Source organism: Oculina patagonica, chromosome 4 (assembly GCF_052425735.1).
Source record: "Oculina patagonica isolate OP01 chromosome 4, crgOcupat, whole genome shotgun sequence".
Taxonomy (NCBI): Eukaryota; Metazoa; Cnidaria; class Anthozoa; order Scleractinia; family Oculinidae; genus Oculina; species Oculina patagonica.
In genome coordinates, this window is record NC_135761.1 from 62,785,338 (window position 1) to 62,802,492 (window position 17,155).

Genomic DNA, 17,155 nt, shown 5'->3' on the forward strand with positions numbered 1-17,155 from the left:
AACAAAGGGATTTTAAAACGGTTGATTTGATTTGTATTAAAATTTTAATTTCCTTTGTTGAAGATCTAGCCAATCAAATCATGTGTCCCCAAAGCCACTTATTCCTCCTGACCCAGGCTGAGCCTGCTAAGAGGGACAAGCGGCTCTGGGGATGGGAATGTTCTGATTTCAACAAATTTTGAAATTTGTCAGACAAACATCACTCAACAAAGCACAAATCAAACGTTTCCTTGGAGCCAGGCCGGGGGGAGGGGGGCACTCCCCTATATGGCCTATACGGGGACGGGCCGCTGGATAGGGTATGGTTTTTGACTCCTCTGGCCCTGAACAGGGTATATAATTTCAAGCTCCTCTGTCCTAAGCAGGGCCTGAACCTGTCCAGACAGGGTATGGCTGCAAGACTGTCGTCCATGTATTTACATTGTGTTCGCTTTCGCTTCAAAAAAAGCATTATTTTATTTGGTGGGATTGGTGTTTTTGCATTTCAATGCGTCAAACATCGCGTACGGGACGCAATCACAATAAAGCAAATGATTGTTAATGTTGTCCTTTGTCCTAAATAGGGTCTTAAAATAAGGGGTGTTGTCCTACACAGGGTAGGCATTTTAAGTTTTTATTGTCCTAAACAGGGTGAGGGTTTCAAACCCCCAGCGGCACCCCTATACCTAAACATAGGTCAAGTACCCAGCCCGGGGAGCCAGGGAGGCATGGAGTTCCTCCATGCCCATCCCCATCCTCAAACCATCAAAGCCTTGCAATCTCAACCACCACCCTGCTTATTGAATTTTTTGGTTTAATTAATCAATCAATCAATCAATTTATTAATGTCATGCGCGGGATGAGGTTGCCCTCTATATCCGAGCCAGAGGCTCATGTTAAAAGCGTTTAATCATTTTGATAACAAGTTACCATTATTTATTAACCACCAAACAATCCACAAACTCTCCCAAACTCTCTCACGTTGTTAATTCTTATCTAAAATTAAAGAACAGCAACATTTTACAGAAAAAAGAGAGTTAATTGTGGCAGACAGGAGTTCTGTTGTAAAATTAATCCCAGAACACGACAAAAAAGCTTACAGGAATGCGAACTGGAACAACATATTGTCAACAACAAAAAAATACTCCAGATGCCATCCAACTAAGCAAAGAACTGAATAGAGTAGAAATCCGATTTCTCGAACCCTCGGTTTCTCGAAACTCCCGATTTCTCGAACCAATTTTCGCTTCTCTTGGATAGTACTTCTCTGTATATTTTGTAGTAAATCGAAGCCGGCGTAATGTTTCTCTATATATCTTCTATATGCGCCATTGATTTCAACATAACCTTATGTCAACAATTATTAACCACGAACACATAGGGTGGTCTGCCTGTGGCTTAATACCCCCCCCCCCCCCCCCCCTCCCGATTTCTCTAGACAATTTTCGATTCGAGAAATCGGGATTCTACTGTAATTTCATTTAAACATGCCACCAAGAAGCCAAAACAATTCCAGACGCTGCAAATGATCGTGAAGAGCTGAGGGCAGGGAAATACAAGCTTATTATCTTGAAGCGAAAGCTTCAATCCTTCATGGAGGAAGTGTCCGGAAGTGATTTGACTTCTTCAAGACTAAAGAAAAATTAATCTGAAGTAAAACCGCACAAATGTAGTCACTGTGTGTATACATACCTTGCAGCTTATATCTGATCAGCAAAAAAAAAAGGGCTGAAGAGAACATTTAGTCCAAAAATCACCACAAACCTTTCCAACGCATCAAACGTCCGCACAGTTCGCAGTATCAGCACATTTTCGATTTTCCGAGAAACAAGCAGTCTCGTTCCAGTCTCCAACGGGGACTGGTTTACTGTCCCCAGTGCCCAGTCTCCCCACTGATCCCCACTGACACTCTTTTTGTAAGAATATCGTGGCTGAAAATGGTGACACCATATTCTTAAAATTTCACAAATGTCTTTAAAGTATATACCCAAGGCTGAGCTTTTGTTATTTTTACCGCCATTAGCCTCCTAGAGCGAAAATAGTAGTTCAAAATGGCGGGGAAGAGCTATATGGGTCGTGGGGGTTAGTGCCCCATACATACAATACCACCAGTATATATTATGGCGGCTGAACAGAAAACCCTGTAATTTTTCCAAAACTATTTCGCAATAACTCAGTCATATAAAACGATACAGAGCTATGATTTGGAAAAAAATGTTTCTTTCTGCTTAAGAATCTATCAGATTCTAAAATGCTGTTATAGTTGTGATAACCTCTCGTGTTAATTAAGCTATTTGAAATTAACGTGACTTAAAATTTGAGGGAAACTTAAGGAATGGAATTTAAGGAATGGAATTTAAGGAATTTAACGCAAAAGCTAAGAGAAGGTAAATTTTGAAACTGAAGGAAATTAACGCGATAAACACAAGAAAGCGCAGTTTGTGGCAACAAAAAGAACACATTTTATTTCAACATTGAATGTTTTTGGCAAATTTTAAGAAGTTGATGTGTCAGATGTCGAACTGCCCTTATGAAAACAGGCATGAAATTGAAATATCGTTATCAATATACCCGTAAACTATATCTGGAATTTGGGGTAATACTAACAGAAACTAAGGTCGCTGAAATTAACACCGACAAAAATTTTAATCAACCCGATTTTCTAACGGAGCTCCCAGCGGCCCGACGGGCCGCAGAGCAGAGCCCCATACCCATAGAAAATTAACAGACCCATGCTTTTGGTTTTTCATGGTCATCATGGCTAGCGGCATGGCTCGCGGGCGCGTGCGACGACGACGGCGACGACGAAGTTGCCCCAACATGGCGGCCATACTCCAGGGCCCGGTTGCATAAAAATACTTAAGATTACGGGCGATTTTCTGCAACAGCTCTCTGCGAACCGGTAAATGTTTTCAAAGCGTTTTGGTTTTTCCAGTGCTCTTTAGTACATTTTCTCCCGATTTATCCTTATAAGCACGGGAGAAAACCCCTCAGAGCACAGGGAATGGCTGCAGAAAATCTCACGTAATCTTAAGTATTTTTATGCAACCGGGCCCAGAAATCGGTTTAAGGTTAAGGTTAACGCCAGCTTTCATCTTTGATATTGGACATCATGTCATGGTCAATTGACAGCTGTCAAAACAAGGTATCCGCTGACCAGTATCACATGACCATATCGCAGGCTCACATATAGAACTCATCGAGGTCGAATGTTTTTTTTTAAGTTTACCGCTGACCAAATAATGGTTTATATTTTTTCTGTTATTCGTCAGTAAATTGGGAGCTCCGCTTTTAGGCTTGGCTAAATCTGTTTAAGGTCGCGGGGGACACCTTAGGCTCATCATTATGCATTTATTTAAAGCGTATGCGCGAAGTGCAACGACTGACATCGACAACTTTACGAGATATTCATGACTGGATAAAAATATAGGTGCGTGCGCGTGATTTTTTTAAAAAAAATAAATTCCTGTTTCTTTGATATTTTAACCAATTTAAAACAACACTTGGCGTTATACGTTTATATAGATTGTAGGAAGTCTATGAGCTAATTTTTATTCAAATGTTTCTGCAACTCAGAGTAATCACAATAATATTCGGCACAAACAATTGTGTCCTTCATAAAAACGCATTGTTCTCACCATAAAAGCGTGAAGTATAATTACCATAATTACATCCCTCCTTTGGAAACTGATCGTGTTTTGGTCGGGACACCTTCGGAAATCTCAAAGTTTGGACTTTTCCGACAATTTTGGGCAGAGAATACAGCACAGATACAGAACTTCATGACTTGCCACTGCAGATAGGTAAACTATGGATATTGTAGTGTGTCATAACAGAGGCGGAATTTTTTTGAAGAGCGCTTTTAGAAAGAATTAGAAGGCATTAAATTAAAATTTGCGCATTTAAACCGCCATAACTTGCTGGCAAATTTTAAATTAAAAAATCCACTGCTGTTATGACACTCAAGAGATATTGACTGATTACTTTTTGAAAAGATCACAGTGCGTTCCGCAAACTCTGCCACAAAATCATGTTCTTCCCAATTTTGCGCTAACGTGGCTATTACATCGCCGTTAAGTACAATCTACCAAATAAAAGATGACATACATAATCTTTTATAATTTCTTTATGTCTCTGTAAAATTTGAGCTTAATCGCACCCATAACAGCCGAGAAATAAGCGTTTTAAAAGATGCAGGTCAAGCAAAATTTCGCTTCATGAGTTTACTCATGCTGTAGGTATCCCCCGCAACCTTAATACAATTCGCGTTAATTTCATGGAGTCAGAATGGAGCGTTAATTTCCTATAATAAGGTAGTCAAGATATAAATTCATATTCGAATGAAATTTCAATAGTACAGAGGAGCTACTCCCAGGCAAAAATGAGCATTCGTTTTCTGGAATTTTGTTTGTGTCGCTGATAGAATTTCACTCGGCAATTCATTCACAAGGTAGGCGAACTTGGCGTATTCTATTGTGTTATCACAGAACTGTCTTTCAAAACGGAGATTGGACGGTTTAAAAAGGTTTAGTTTTCACATTTTTACTCTCTTAGAAGCCAGTAACTTCTAGAAATTTTCAAACTCGGCAAATCTTCTTCTATCAGAACACAAAAAAGTTATGATGTATCACAAGGCTGAATAATCATGTCATTTGGTAAGCTTCTCTAGCTGAAAATGTGAACACAATTTTTTACAGTTTCACCATAGTAAAAGTGGTGGATTTCCAGTCAAACGACAATAATGATGTAATTCCATTCTTCCCAAGACCCAAGAGAAGATTAACAGAATTTGCTGTGCCAAATTCAGAGAACTGAAGCATTATTAAAGGAGCTATGTCACGGTATTTAAAGTCATTTTTCAGATTACTTGTTAATTAATAGAAACCTTAAAATAATAAGTTTGTAACGAAGAAATACACCAAAGTGATAAAACCCCGAAAATAGACAAGGATGGTTTCGACTGATGAAGATAAAAACAGATTACGATGAATAAACGTGAATTTTTTCAAGATGCGTTGTCCGTGACATAGCTCCTTTAAAAGACTATAAACAAAAAACTAAAAAATGGTGTAAAAAGTGTCATTTTGTTTTGTTAACAAACACAAACGTTTCGTGCATAGCCCTTCTTCAGTGTGAAACCGCACTTTTTACACCATTTTTTTAGTTTTTTTTGTTTACAGTACTATTTTTAAAGAGTCACGCATCAACTGGAAATTTTCTTACCCTCATTTACCTTTAAATAAGATACCACCTGTTCTAGCTAAATTTTAAATAACTGCATGCATTTTGGTTTTGAAACGCCAAATATAAACAAAGGAGATCACCACTGACATAAACGGAGAGTTTTATTTCTTTATGGCACTTAGTAATTTCGTTAGTACACCAAACTAATTAAACATCAAGCCATCCCACCAGCTAAAGGTAGCAGCTAACAGGTAAACTTAATATAATGAAAGTTCTCGCGCCCAGTTAGCAGTCAACCTATTCAGCACTCAGTTCACATTGTGAGGTTGTAAGACTTCTTTTAATTTTTTTTCATACACTCACACTTATCTTTTTGTTTTTAAGTTAAAAAAAGTTGACAATAAGAGGATTCGAACCCCAGTCGCTGGCATGCCGAGCGAGAATGACATCCACTAAGCCACCGACGTCCAGCTGCCAAGAATCTTGATGTTTTAGATAGAAATCCTAACCCTATTATAAAAGCTAACCTCAAGCAACCCAAGCTAAAGTAGGCTAACTGGAGTGCTAGTTATGCCAGCCAGACGCTATTCAGGCTAACCGGACGCTATTCAGGCTAACTGGACGCTATTCAGGCTAACCGGAGTGCTATTTATAAAGGCTAATCACAGTGCTGTCTAGTATTCACTACATGAACTGAGTGTTACGTGGTATAATTATGTCCTGAGGTGTCTCGCTATTGTCTCACGACATCAACTAAGTGCTAAATAGTTAGTCCCATCTAAGCAAACATCTGACAAACAACCTAACAACTACATTTTCTACGATAGTTTCTGATTAATCGTGCTTCATTTTTCCTAAAAATTTCCCATCACAGTGTAAAATATTACCAAGTTACATAAAATATGTCTTCAACGGTGTAATTTGGAGGTGTTTCTCCAATAACTCAAATTTGCATAAATTGTTAAACGTGGCAAGCGCCGTCCCTATTATGGCTGAACGTCTTTTTTAATTCTTGTGCAATGCGATTACTGTTCAATTTGTTGAATAGATTTCCATTCCTTTTGTTCCAGCTCTTTTCGGTTTATCTTGCCAGATAGCGTTGTGGGGAGAGCATCCACAAACTCCATCTAGAAGAATAATCAGATAGAAATGTTAGTTCTACCAATATTGTGGCATCATATTGGTAAAGCAAGAGCAAAGCCAAAGAACTCATTACTTCTAATCAGTAACTGAATACACCGGACATAAATAGCGTCGTTCTTGCGGAGATGTTTTCGTATCCGTATCTATTTACTCCTTCCTCCTCCATAACATCATCATCATCATCATCATCATCATCATCATCATCATCATCATCATCATCATCATCATCATTAATAAAAACCACACTGCGGTGTGCATGTCGGAAAAAACGTTGATTTTAAGAACTTATTATTGTGTGCTGTTGGCTTATCAAAAGGTAATTATACAACCCTAAAAATCATATTTTTAAGAAAATTTTGGATAACTATACTCTCCCTCCCCATTTCTGGATAAAATTTCTGAACCCTACTATTACTTTCGTAGCTCTTACCTAGATATCTTACACGCATTCATGGGCTGGTTATTCACTCTATTAACATATTCTTTGAAAAAATAAATTGACCTGAATCAATTATTCACAAAGTTCTTGCAAAAGGACTTGCCTTCGATGGGCACATCCAACCCGCTGTACGTTTTGTCACGTGATTTTGAAGATCTTTCATCATCGCATCTCGTTCTGTGTTCTTAAATCCATTGGATACGACGACAAATGCTTTCATAACCACCTAAAGAAATGCAAGAAATTAAACTTAGAACACACAAGAGAAGACAACCTTACTTCAGAGGCTTAATTCTGGAATGCTAAAACTTTCATTCGCTGTTTTGAATTAATCAAGGACTTTTTCATAATATTGATATTGCCACGGCAACAGTGCTTTGACTAGCAGATTCCTCGTTATAATGATACTTTTTATTTCGTGTCTCTCTGTAGTTTTTCATTGAAACACAAAACTTTGTTGTTCATCGCGCTAAAAAGTAGCTTAATTTGACACGCGTCCATAGCGATCATATTTCAACAGTATGAAGTTAATAGGTTTCTTAACTTATCTGAAGTATCCTCGCCATCTTCAGACACTGCGAAAAAATTCTCGTCGCTGTACGGAAAAAATTGATAGCTTAAAGGAATAGGTATACGCGTGGGGTGAGGCTCAGTAGTGGTAGAAATCCAAAATCGTTGGTGTTATTGCAGTCTCATACCTCACCATCGGGGAAAAGGATGAGTGAAAATGGCCACCTAACAAGAGACTTCTAGACTCTTTTGACTTAAACATCTTGTTGTTATTGGAAGTTCTTGATTTGCCTCAGTCCCCCGAAAAATCAGAGCCACGGGCGCGTCTTTCAATTTTTTTTTTCGGTGAAAAGAGAATTTAGTACCCCTTAGTGATTACTTGTTTGTTGTTAACTGGTTTTGTTTTCAGCGTACAGTTAAGTGAAACAACCTTTCCGTACCGTGCTTTACAAAAGAAGAAAGTGACCCTTACCATCCTTAGTGTCTAAAATTTGATTATATAAGAGTAATTATCGTTCACCTGTCTAAGTGGGTCAGGACTGCTGACTACCGCACATTCCAAGACTGCGGGGTGTTCAGTTAGACAGTTTTCAACATCGTAACGATTTATGTTATCTCTGAAAGAGAATAATTTACAACAATTAATTCAGTCGTCAAACCAGCTCCTAAAGGACACCATTTTAATATGGACACTTTTGTAAAAGGGAAAATTCATATCATCTCTCATATCAAACAATTGATTTAATTGGTTAGATTTGAAAATCCCTTTGTTTAAATTTGGCCAATAAAATCATGTATTCCCAGACCCATCTTGCTTCTCGTACCAAGGCCCCGCCAGCTAAGAAAGGGGAGACGAGAATATAGTATTATTTAAGTTTCTCACCCGTCAACCACAATCATATCATCCGTTCGTCCTACAAACCAGAAATAACCGTCATTGTCCTTGTAGCCAAGATCACCTAACGAAAAAAAATGTAGCAAATTAATTCTTGCGTGAGATGAAGGACTTCTTCATCAATACAATACGCTTGCTTATGTACATCCTCGGAGACCCAGGGGCAGTTAGTGGGGCGAAACGAACGAATAAACCGGGCAGAAATAAAGTTTTCAAGGACGGCTGACGTTCTTGAAAACTTTCGTCGCGACGATCTCTGCCCGGTTTATTCTTTCGTTTCGCCCCACTAACTGCCCCTGGGTTTCCGAGGATGGCTTATGTAGTGCGTATACCGTATATATAGTACGGCAATAAATGTTCATATGTGCATAACAACAGGAATAACGAGTTAAAGCATGTAAAAGGGTAGGGACAACTGTCATTTAGGTATACCGGTAAGAGAATGCAGTGTGTCTATGGTAGGTACATCTGAAAAGAATATCATTTTCCTTGGACGGCATGTGAAAGGGTTACCTTTCTGTCAAAAATGGGATTAGGACAGTGAGATCAGGGCGGGGCTTTCCCTGAGAAAACTTTGTTAAGTATTTAATATTAACTATTTTTGCCATAGAAGAGCTCCGCGTAAAAAAATTGGCCAACCTGTAATGTAGAATTCTCCTGAAAAACGAGCTGCTGTTTTTTCGGGCTCATCCTGTTGAAATACAATACAATACAATACAATGTTTAATGTGGTCATTACACTTAGCTATGGTTTCGATGCGTCCCGCAGATATGGTTAGCAAAATCTGCGGGAACGCACCAGCTAGTTTACAGGTAAGCCACAATGAAAATAAAAAAAAATGAATAAAATTCTTCAAAGCTTTAAAGCTTTAGATATTTGCGATGCATTTCCTGATTAAAAATTTCTAGCTTAAAAACTTGTTAAAAAAAAAGCGAGCTAAAAGTTATAAAATATATACAATTATTTAATTAAAAATTAAAAATGACGACTAATATCTACAGCATTTAACGCCTTTCTAAAGGTTTTATAGCATATTGAAGTTCTGGCAGTGTCTGAGAGGCTATTCCATAATTTGGGGGCGAAATATCGCCAAGATTTGAGTCCGTGCTTGGTAGTTTGCACTTTAGGTAGATTGAGAATATTTTGTCCTCTTAAGTTGTAGGAAGAGTTTCTAGGTTGTATCAGCTCACGCAAGCAGGGAGGGCTAGAACCGTTTATTGTTTTGAAAATCGAGCTAGCAATTTTGTATACTCGTTGCTCGGCCAAGGTTGACAGGCCAAGGGCTTGTATAAAATAATATTTTGCAGTAAATAAAACAAACTTAAGACTTGTTCCATCACGAAGGATCGAACCAGAAACAAAGATAAAAATTATTTAATTCTGGACTTCTCAGGTGTACAATAAGGTTGATAGTAGGCATCAGTCTTTCTCGTATGATAGTGCTTTGGTCAGAAGCGTCTAAAATTAAATGGTTCAGCGATCCTATCCTTGCATGGTAGTCTCTTCCGCAGGTATTACAAACAAAGTTGGTTTACTCACCACATAGCGTGTAAAAAAACCCACAGGATAATCCGGCTTCACACGGACTACAAACATTCCAATTTTGCCTGGAGGCAATTCTTGGTAGTTATTATTGTTTATATCATCAATGATCTGAAATGATGATTAAATAAATAACAGAATGATTGCAATAATGGGACTAAGGTAATTAAAAAAATGTGCAAATCAGTACATTTTTATGCCTAAGTGGTGTGTCGGGAGATAATTTAACACTCAACGAATGAATAATTTGACAGAAGACGGCCGTGGACACAACTTTAGGCGAGTAAAAGATATTTTATCTAAAACTTTTACAAAAAACAAAAACAAATTTAACTCAGATTGCAAAACCGTTCCTTTAAATAGAAAGTGAATTGACGACTTACTGCTACATCCAGACCAGTGCATGCCTTGCCAACAGAACCAACTCGGTTTTTACCGTCCCTCGATGTACAGCAAAGTGCGCCCTGAAGTAAACATACGAAATTTTGAAATGGTATTAGTATGATAAAGCTGTTAAAAAAATCTAAATTTACATTTAGGTCAGGGTACGATTATTTATTATATAAACTGCAGTGGTATAGCGAGTGGTAGCAAATCGATAAAAATGGTATCACACATGTGTGGATAAAAATGATATCCAGACATGTGTGATATCACTTTGACCAATCAGCTTACAGAGTTTGCCATTTTTAAATGCTCAATGACTGCCAAAGTATATCTATGTAAAGTCGAAATATCTTCGGAAATTCCTAGGCAATCTTCGGTAAACTTCGGCAATCTTCGCAAAATTTTGGAAAATGTTTGGAAACATTCGTACGACCTTCGGACAACAATTTGAAAACTTTCGGAAATTTTTGAAAAATGTTCTGAAATCTTCAAAAAATAGTCAAAAACATCGTAATTAGAAGGTTTATATAATAAACAGAATAATACATGGTTGCTTGGATATATGAAATTAATCTTCAAAACCGATATCTCGCTCGTTCACTGCACTCACTCGTGAGCTATCGATTTGAACACTCGAAGATAAATTTCATATCTCCGCGCAACCATGTATTATCCTCTATTTCTTTACTGCTGATCGTATTGTTAAATCAAATTTTCAGTTTTAAACAAGAGCTCTTAGAGCTTACAACTGCGCTGGTCTCGTGAGCACTTTAGGGGAGCCATGTTGGGGGAACAAAAAATGCACCCCCTCCCCTTACCCCCTTTACCAGCGTCGAACAATGTTGCGACTGACAAACAAGATGGTAAGAAAACACCTTGCGCGACATTTCATGGTTGACTAGTTCCATCCGAAATTAAACATTTTTCTTATATGCTAATGGTGGCCAAATTTAATTCCCACGATCCTAATCCGTGAAACAAAAAAATCTTTTAAATCAGCATCCAGTGTTGTCTTGAATTACCGTTTAAAGATTGAATAACCAGCTCCGAATATGGAATATTGAAGCAGATAATGAAATCAAATTTAAGAAGAACACTAGACCTGTGTTTTGCTGAATGGGAATTCCCCGGGGAATTAATTTAGCAATGACGTAACCCTTGCAAGTCAGGGCATGTTTGTCTCAGTGATTTTCCATCAGATTTCAGAAATCCTATAGATGACACATGCCAGCTCCAAAAATAAATAACGCTAAAAAGTCGAATATTTCACACTTAACATGCTAAGTTTAGACCAGAGGATTTGTTTAGTTTCCGTTTGTAGCAGATTTAAACCTTTCAGAGCATTGCGTGATTCTTGCCGATCAGTGCCTTGTGAAAGTAAAAATTTGTTAACGCCAGCACATTCCAGGGCACAAACGTAATGTAAATAAATGTAAATTCTTGCCCGCTAAAGCGTATCTATTAAAGCGTGAAATTTTAGTATTTTCTTCGATTCAAACGCTTCAAAATACTTCACACTGAATTTGTAAGTAAAGATTATTGGATTCGCAAAGATTTGAAAGGTAGAAGATAATAGCTTTGAAAAGTTATGTGACTCGAGGTCTAGCCGATCGAAAGTGAAACTTGTTATGTCAGCACATTCTTTTACACCAACGTAATGGTATTTATTCACAGATTCTGGCCCGCTGAAATATATTTTTCTTTCGACGCATGAAAATTTAGAATTTCCTTTGAATAAAACGCTTCAAAATCGAATATTTCACACTAAACATTCTTTGTAAAGACAAAAAATAAGAAAATTTTTCCATTTGTTACTGATTTGTAGCTTCTAAACATCGCGTGACATGAGCCTGACCGAGTGGAGGTTTGGTGCAGGTCACCGACAAAACGAAAAATAATAATAATAAACCCCGTGCAGAGCAACAACTGCGCAGCGCAGTTAATTAGATCGCCCAATTAAATTGCTCGTTACATATTTGCTGTTTACGAGAACGCGTGTTGGATTACATGGCGATTTCAAAGGTGATCGTTTTATCGGAACATATTTCAACGTCATCTGGACAGTCATAATGGGCCTTCTATTCAAAAATTGGGACTTGCAGTTTTTTCTTTCCTTCATGTCAAACCAACGTAAAAAGGTAAATGCAGTGTTAAAAGCTAAAGCTCTCACAAGTTGTTTTACCATTATGGAAACTTTCAAGACAGTACATCAAAGTAAGAAACGTTTGTGGAATGCTTTACCCTTGGAAGTGGAAGCAATTTTACTTTTTTCTCTCCCGACTGTGGAACATGGGGGAGGGGATCGAGGTAATTAAGGTTTTCGTCTTAATTTCCTTTTGTATTAATAATCATGTAATGGCAAAAGTGCATTGAAGATTGTTTTTGTAATCAAAAGTATTTTGTATATGGGATTCGTTATCTTGAAATTCACTTTTTTCTACATGAAGTCAAAACATAATGTAATTGATACAAAATCAAGCCACATGCTAATTACAATTGTTTTAATTTGCAATTAAGCTTAAGAAGACTGAAAAAGGGTAAAATTAGGTCAAAAACGAAAAAAGAAATAGCTAAACCTGCACGGCAAAATGCAGTGTCCAAGGCAATGTCAGAAGTCATGGGTGCATACTAGTCAGTCACATGTAAATGTCCCTGAGCGTTCAATGAACAGCTAATGAAAGGTTTAGCATCACAGAGCAAATCACCTTTGAAAATTTTAAAGAAACATCGAGAGGGGTGGGCTAGTTGTGGGGTTGTATATTTTGTCTAAAGCAAAATGCCGCATTTTGTTTAGTGTTTCTGCACCAAAAAGGTTGATTTCATTGGATCTGCGGTCTTCTATTATTCGTTACAATGAGCGAAAAATCGTAATACATGTTGCTTATCGACCATTAGTTGTCAATGGACCAAATGTGCTATGCATCTTTAGCTGCCAAAAAGCTGAAGCGCTGGCATGTCGAGAACTTACCACCTCTGTTTGTCCATAAACGTCTCGGATATCAAGTCCTGTCACCTCTTTCCACTTGAACATCGCGTCCTTATTCATTGGTTCACAGGTTGTAATACAACTGCTTAACTTTGGAAAGTGGAAGCTTTTTAGGTCCTCTTTTGTTGCACTGGTGTACATTCGCGGCAAAAAGAAGAGAAACGTAATTGGAAACGTTTGGAGGGTTTCTAAAGCTTCTCTGGCTGTTAGGTTTTTGTAATGAACAAAGAATCCAGCCCCAACAGACCAGGCTGTGAAGGATCCGCTTATAAGTAAGGTCCAACCAGTCGAACAGTGATACCAAACGAAATCTGATTGGACAACTCCAAGGCCACGGCTGTAAAATACAATCACTTTGTCAGAACAACTGAAGAAGAAAAAATTTATTGACTATTTTTATTTGTTTGTGTTGACTGTATGTCTTTCTGTCTGTCAGTCTGTCTGTCTGTCTGTCTGTCTGTCTGCCGTTTGTTCATTCATTCATTCGTTCGTCGTTGGTTGGTTCGCTACTATACGTGTATGCTGAAGGATTTTTAACCGTATTCAAATAAAATTATCGTATCTTATTTATCTCCTTCCTTCCTTCCTTCCTTCCTTGCTTCAGTCAGTCAGTCAGTCAATCAGTCAGTCAGTCAGTCAGTCAGTCAGTCAGTCAGTCAGTCAGTCAGTCAGTCAGTCAGTCAGTCAGTCAGTCAGTCAGCCAGTCAGTCGGTCAGTCAGCTGGTTTGATTGTTCGTCTGACTACCTGTACGTTATTTGAAAACACGACTTTTCAAAATTACCAAATGACCAGGTTAATTGATCTTCTTCAGTTAAAATAAATAGAAAGTTCCTTAGTCAAACGTTAGACATACGTATACCTTGCCATGCTTGTGGGATTTTCTAAATTCCAGGCCCCTTGTGAATGCTCGACCATTTTTGCTTTTCCTGTTGTTCCACTGGTGAAAATTATACTCATTGGCGTAGAACTTAACGACTTGAACGACTAAAATAGGGAAAAGAAAACAACCCCACCTGTAACACTTTGCTAAATTTGACCAATTCAAAAACCAGTATCCATTGGTATTGATTAAATTGGTACCCATTTTTGACTAGACCCTCGAGCTAGCTTAACAGTCTTGCAAACTAACCTGCCTCCATGGAAACAAGGCCCACCATAAATCAAACCTACAACGTTAACAGGATTGCGGCCACCGGTGTAAAGAAGCCAAGTCGTATTATAAGCAGGTCACACGCGAAAGTCTTCAGCAAAACTCTTAACATCTCAGTAAGTTAGTTTAAAAGCTAACACTTGCCTTGTGTTCATTGGAAGCCTCTTGAAATAGCTCCTCGAAAGACAGCCAACCGGGTCTAACAGAACAAAAAAAAAAACTTTTAAGCAAATTTATATGTAATATAAATGCCAATTTACATGTAATATAAATTAAAGTTAATGTGACAACCATGAAAGGAGTTCAGAGAAGTCATAGGATCACTCTATTCAAATACGCAGATCTGTCACGCAATATGCTGCAAGACTATCACTCTTGCGTTACATTCAAAGGTCAAACTCACTTCTGAGTGTGATGCGCTATTCGGGCTGGCCAATCACATCGCCCCTTTTCTATTATGTCAATCAAGGCCATGCGGTTTTATCTAGACTTGAGTAGTTTTACTTCAAATTCTCTGAGCTCCCTAAAAGAGTTTTCACAATAATTATTATTGCTGTGATATCCTTCGATTGTTTTTCGCTTCAACATCGCTCCATCAGTACTTTATGAGTTATCCTGGTATCTGCCCACGAACTACGTTCCGGTTTTACACATTTTATTCTGTCATTCGAAGATAAATGTGCGGACGATCTGTCGAAGGCATCGCACTACTGAACAGGTATTCGGTCCAGCAACTCAGGAACTTGATATGCACACACAGAACAGATTACCTCTACCGGAATATGGCCACTCTACCGACTCGGCTTCAAGGTCCTGTAGTCTCCAAACCGCGCTAAACCCGACACTACAGCAAAAAGTATGAACCTCACAAAAACATTATTTGTATGGTGGAGACAACATGCCTTCGTTTGCCCGAGATTATGTAAGCTTAATGTGAATGAACGACTTATAAAGAACAAGACGATTTCTTCAACTAGAATATACTATTCTCTTGTCAAGCCGGAGAACAGTCAACAAGGGTCAAGGCCGTCGCGAATGTCTTTCAAGCCTCGTCCAGCGCGCCGCCTTCTCTCCCGCCGAAAGTGGTCAGTAAAAAATTGGACAAGCAATCCGGATTTCCCTAGGGTGCATCTTGGCCAAGTGGAGCTTGCTAAAAGCTAAGTATAAATATTTATAAGCTGATTCTATTTTGCCGTATATTAGACCGGCGTTAAATGAGATTTCAATATGAAAACAAACGAAACTTAGAGCAATTTGCAGGCTGCCGTTTCCACCAGCCGTCGAAAAGCCTAAAGGGCTGGAAATTACAAGATACCGGTGGAATTCGCTATTGTTATCTCCTGTAATGTTCGAAGTCATGTCTTAATACCTGAGTAGACGAGACCCTTTATAATTTGGCTGCTCAAAGTTGAGGAAGAGCGACATAAACTTAGCTTTGCTGGAGGCCAGGGTGGTTAATTCTCGTCCTTTGTCACTAAAGTAAAAATAGGACAAATAACAACTCAAAGCAACGAAAGTTCTCAGCTTATAGAATACTTTATGAAGATTCTAAAAATGTAAACAGTTTTTACATTTAATGCAAGAAATTTGAGGTATTTAAAGGTGCCATTGTCACTGCCATTTTAACAAAAAAAAAAAGGTTATAACTCAAGGGGAAATTGAACAATAATATTATTGTAGCAAGAATTTGATCCAAGACATACAGGGGCGTACCTGCCTTTACTACCACTAAAATTGCCTAGGAACGGCCCTGACATAAATACAAGAACAGGAATTTCTACGGGAGTATGTCACAGGAAATACAAAAGTGAGGATTCTCTGATCAAAACATAAAATTTTGCTTTGTAGTGAATACATTACTTTGTTCATGCAGAAGCATTGAACCATTTCAAGCCTGCCAAGTTTAGTGGCACAAGGATAAATCCAACAGGAGCTACTCTATCTACAATGAATGCATGTCTGTGTAGCAAGTGTCTTAATTGTTCAAATACGCCTTATTTTTCGCACCTTCTACCCTGATTGATTCTTGTGCGAGTTCTGCCTTCCTGCCATGTTTCTTAGGTCAGCAATGTATAATTCCAGTGGTGAATAACAAACTTGTGCTCTGTATAAGGTCTTTTATTCCCGTTTTTCCCAGCACTTATTGAATTTGTGCTGTATCATTCAAAGGGAAACCATGAATAGGGCATTTTAGTATTAACAGTCTTGAATTTATATATCTACTCCTTTACGTGTATGAAATGGCTAGGTCACACCTTACGGATGCCTTCCTGTACCATCAAAAGGCAAGCTTTGACCTGAAATCCTCAAGGGAGTCAAAAGAGAGGTCGACTATTAAACACCTGGAGACGTTCGCTAAAAGCAGAGATCGAGTCCATGGGCAAGAGTTGGTACCAGCTAGAGAAGGATGCACAGGACAGGATGCTATGACGAGAGACTGTTGATAGTCTATACTCCTGAAAAGGAGTCGAGTGAAGGGCTACTACTACTTATTTACATGTTAACTTAAACCTATTTTATATTTTCGTGCTATTCGTCTATGGGGAATACACTTCGTGTATTTGTGGGGATGAAGTGCTCTGTACCATTCGCCCTTTTGCCCCATAGCCTCACACGGTCAGCTTTCCCCTTATAGTGGGGCCCCGCAGTGTTGCTGTTGTTGGTTGTTGTGATTGTTCCCAAGGGTCCTAGAGATTAGGACCCCAGTTTCTTGGGAACCAGGGCATGTGGTTGTGGTTGTTCCCAAGGGTCCTAGAGATTAGGACCCCAGTTTCTTGGGAACGTTCCCAAGGGTCCTAGAGATTAGGACCCCAGTTTCTTGGGAACCAGGGCATGTGGTTGTGTTTGTTCCCAAGGGTCCTAGAGATTAGGACCCCAGTTTCTTGGGAACTAGGGCTTCCTGAAAGGAAGGAGAGGATTCCAGTCTCTCGTTGCCAAC

General features: G+C 38.6%; 1 protein-coding gene across 6 annotated transcripts in view; it reads right to left on the minus strand.

Moving 5' to 3' along the window:
• Positions 1 to 17,155, minus strand: part of LOC144651021 (acyl-coenzyme A synthetase ACSM4, mitochondrial-like) — a 77,864-nt gene that overhangs the window by 47,090 nt on the left and 13,619 nt on the right. For 5 of the 6 annotated variants that reach the window (XM_078510878.1, XM_078510874.1, XM_078510873.1 and 2 more), the window contains 10 exons: positions 14,362 to 14,416; positions 13,927 to 14,051; positions 13,049 to 13,403; positions 10,077 to 10,157; positions 9,691 to 9,804; positions 8,790 to 8,841; positions 8,139 to 8,214; positions 7,776 to 7,872; positions 6,849 to 6,971; positions 5,307 to 6,290 (listed from right to left, as the gene is read on the minus strand). In XM_078510878.1, coding sequence (XP_078367004.1) covers positions 6,189 to 6,290; positions 6,849 to 6,971; positions 7,776 to 7,872; positions 8,139 to 8,214; positions 8,790 to 8,841; positions 9,691 to 9,804; positions 10,077 to 10,157; positions 13,049 to 13,403; positions 13,927 to 14,051; positions 14,362 to 14,416 — 1,180 coding nt within the window. In that variant the 3' untranslated portion in view covers positions 5,307 to 6,188. Of the gene's footprint in view, positions 1 to 5,306; positions 6,291 to 6,848; positions 6,972 to 7,775; positions 7,873 to 8,138; positions 8,215 to 8,789; positions 8,842 to 9,690; positions 9,805 to 10,076; positions 10,158 to 13,048; positions 13,404 to 13,926; positions 14,052 to 14,361; positions 14,417 to 17,155 lie in introns of those variants that run through there. The other variant, XM_078510879.1, reaches the window with a different exon arrangement.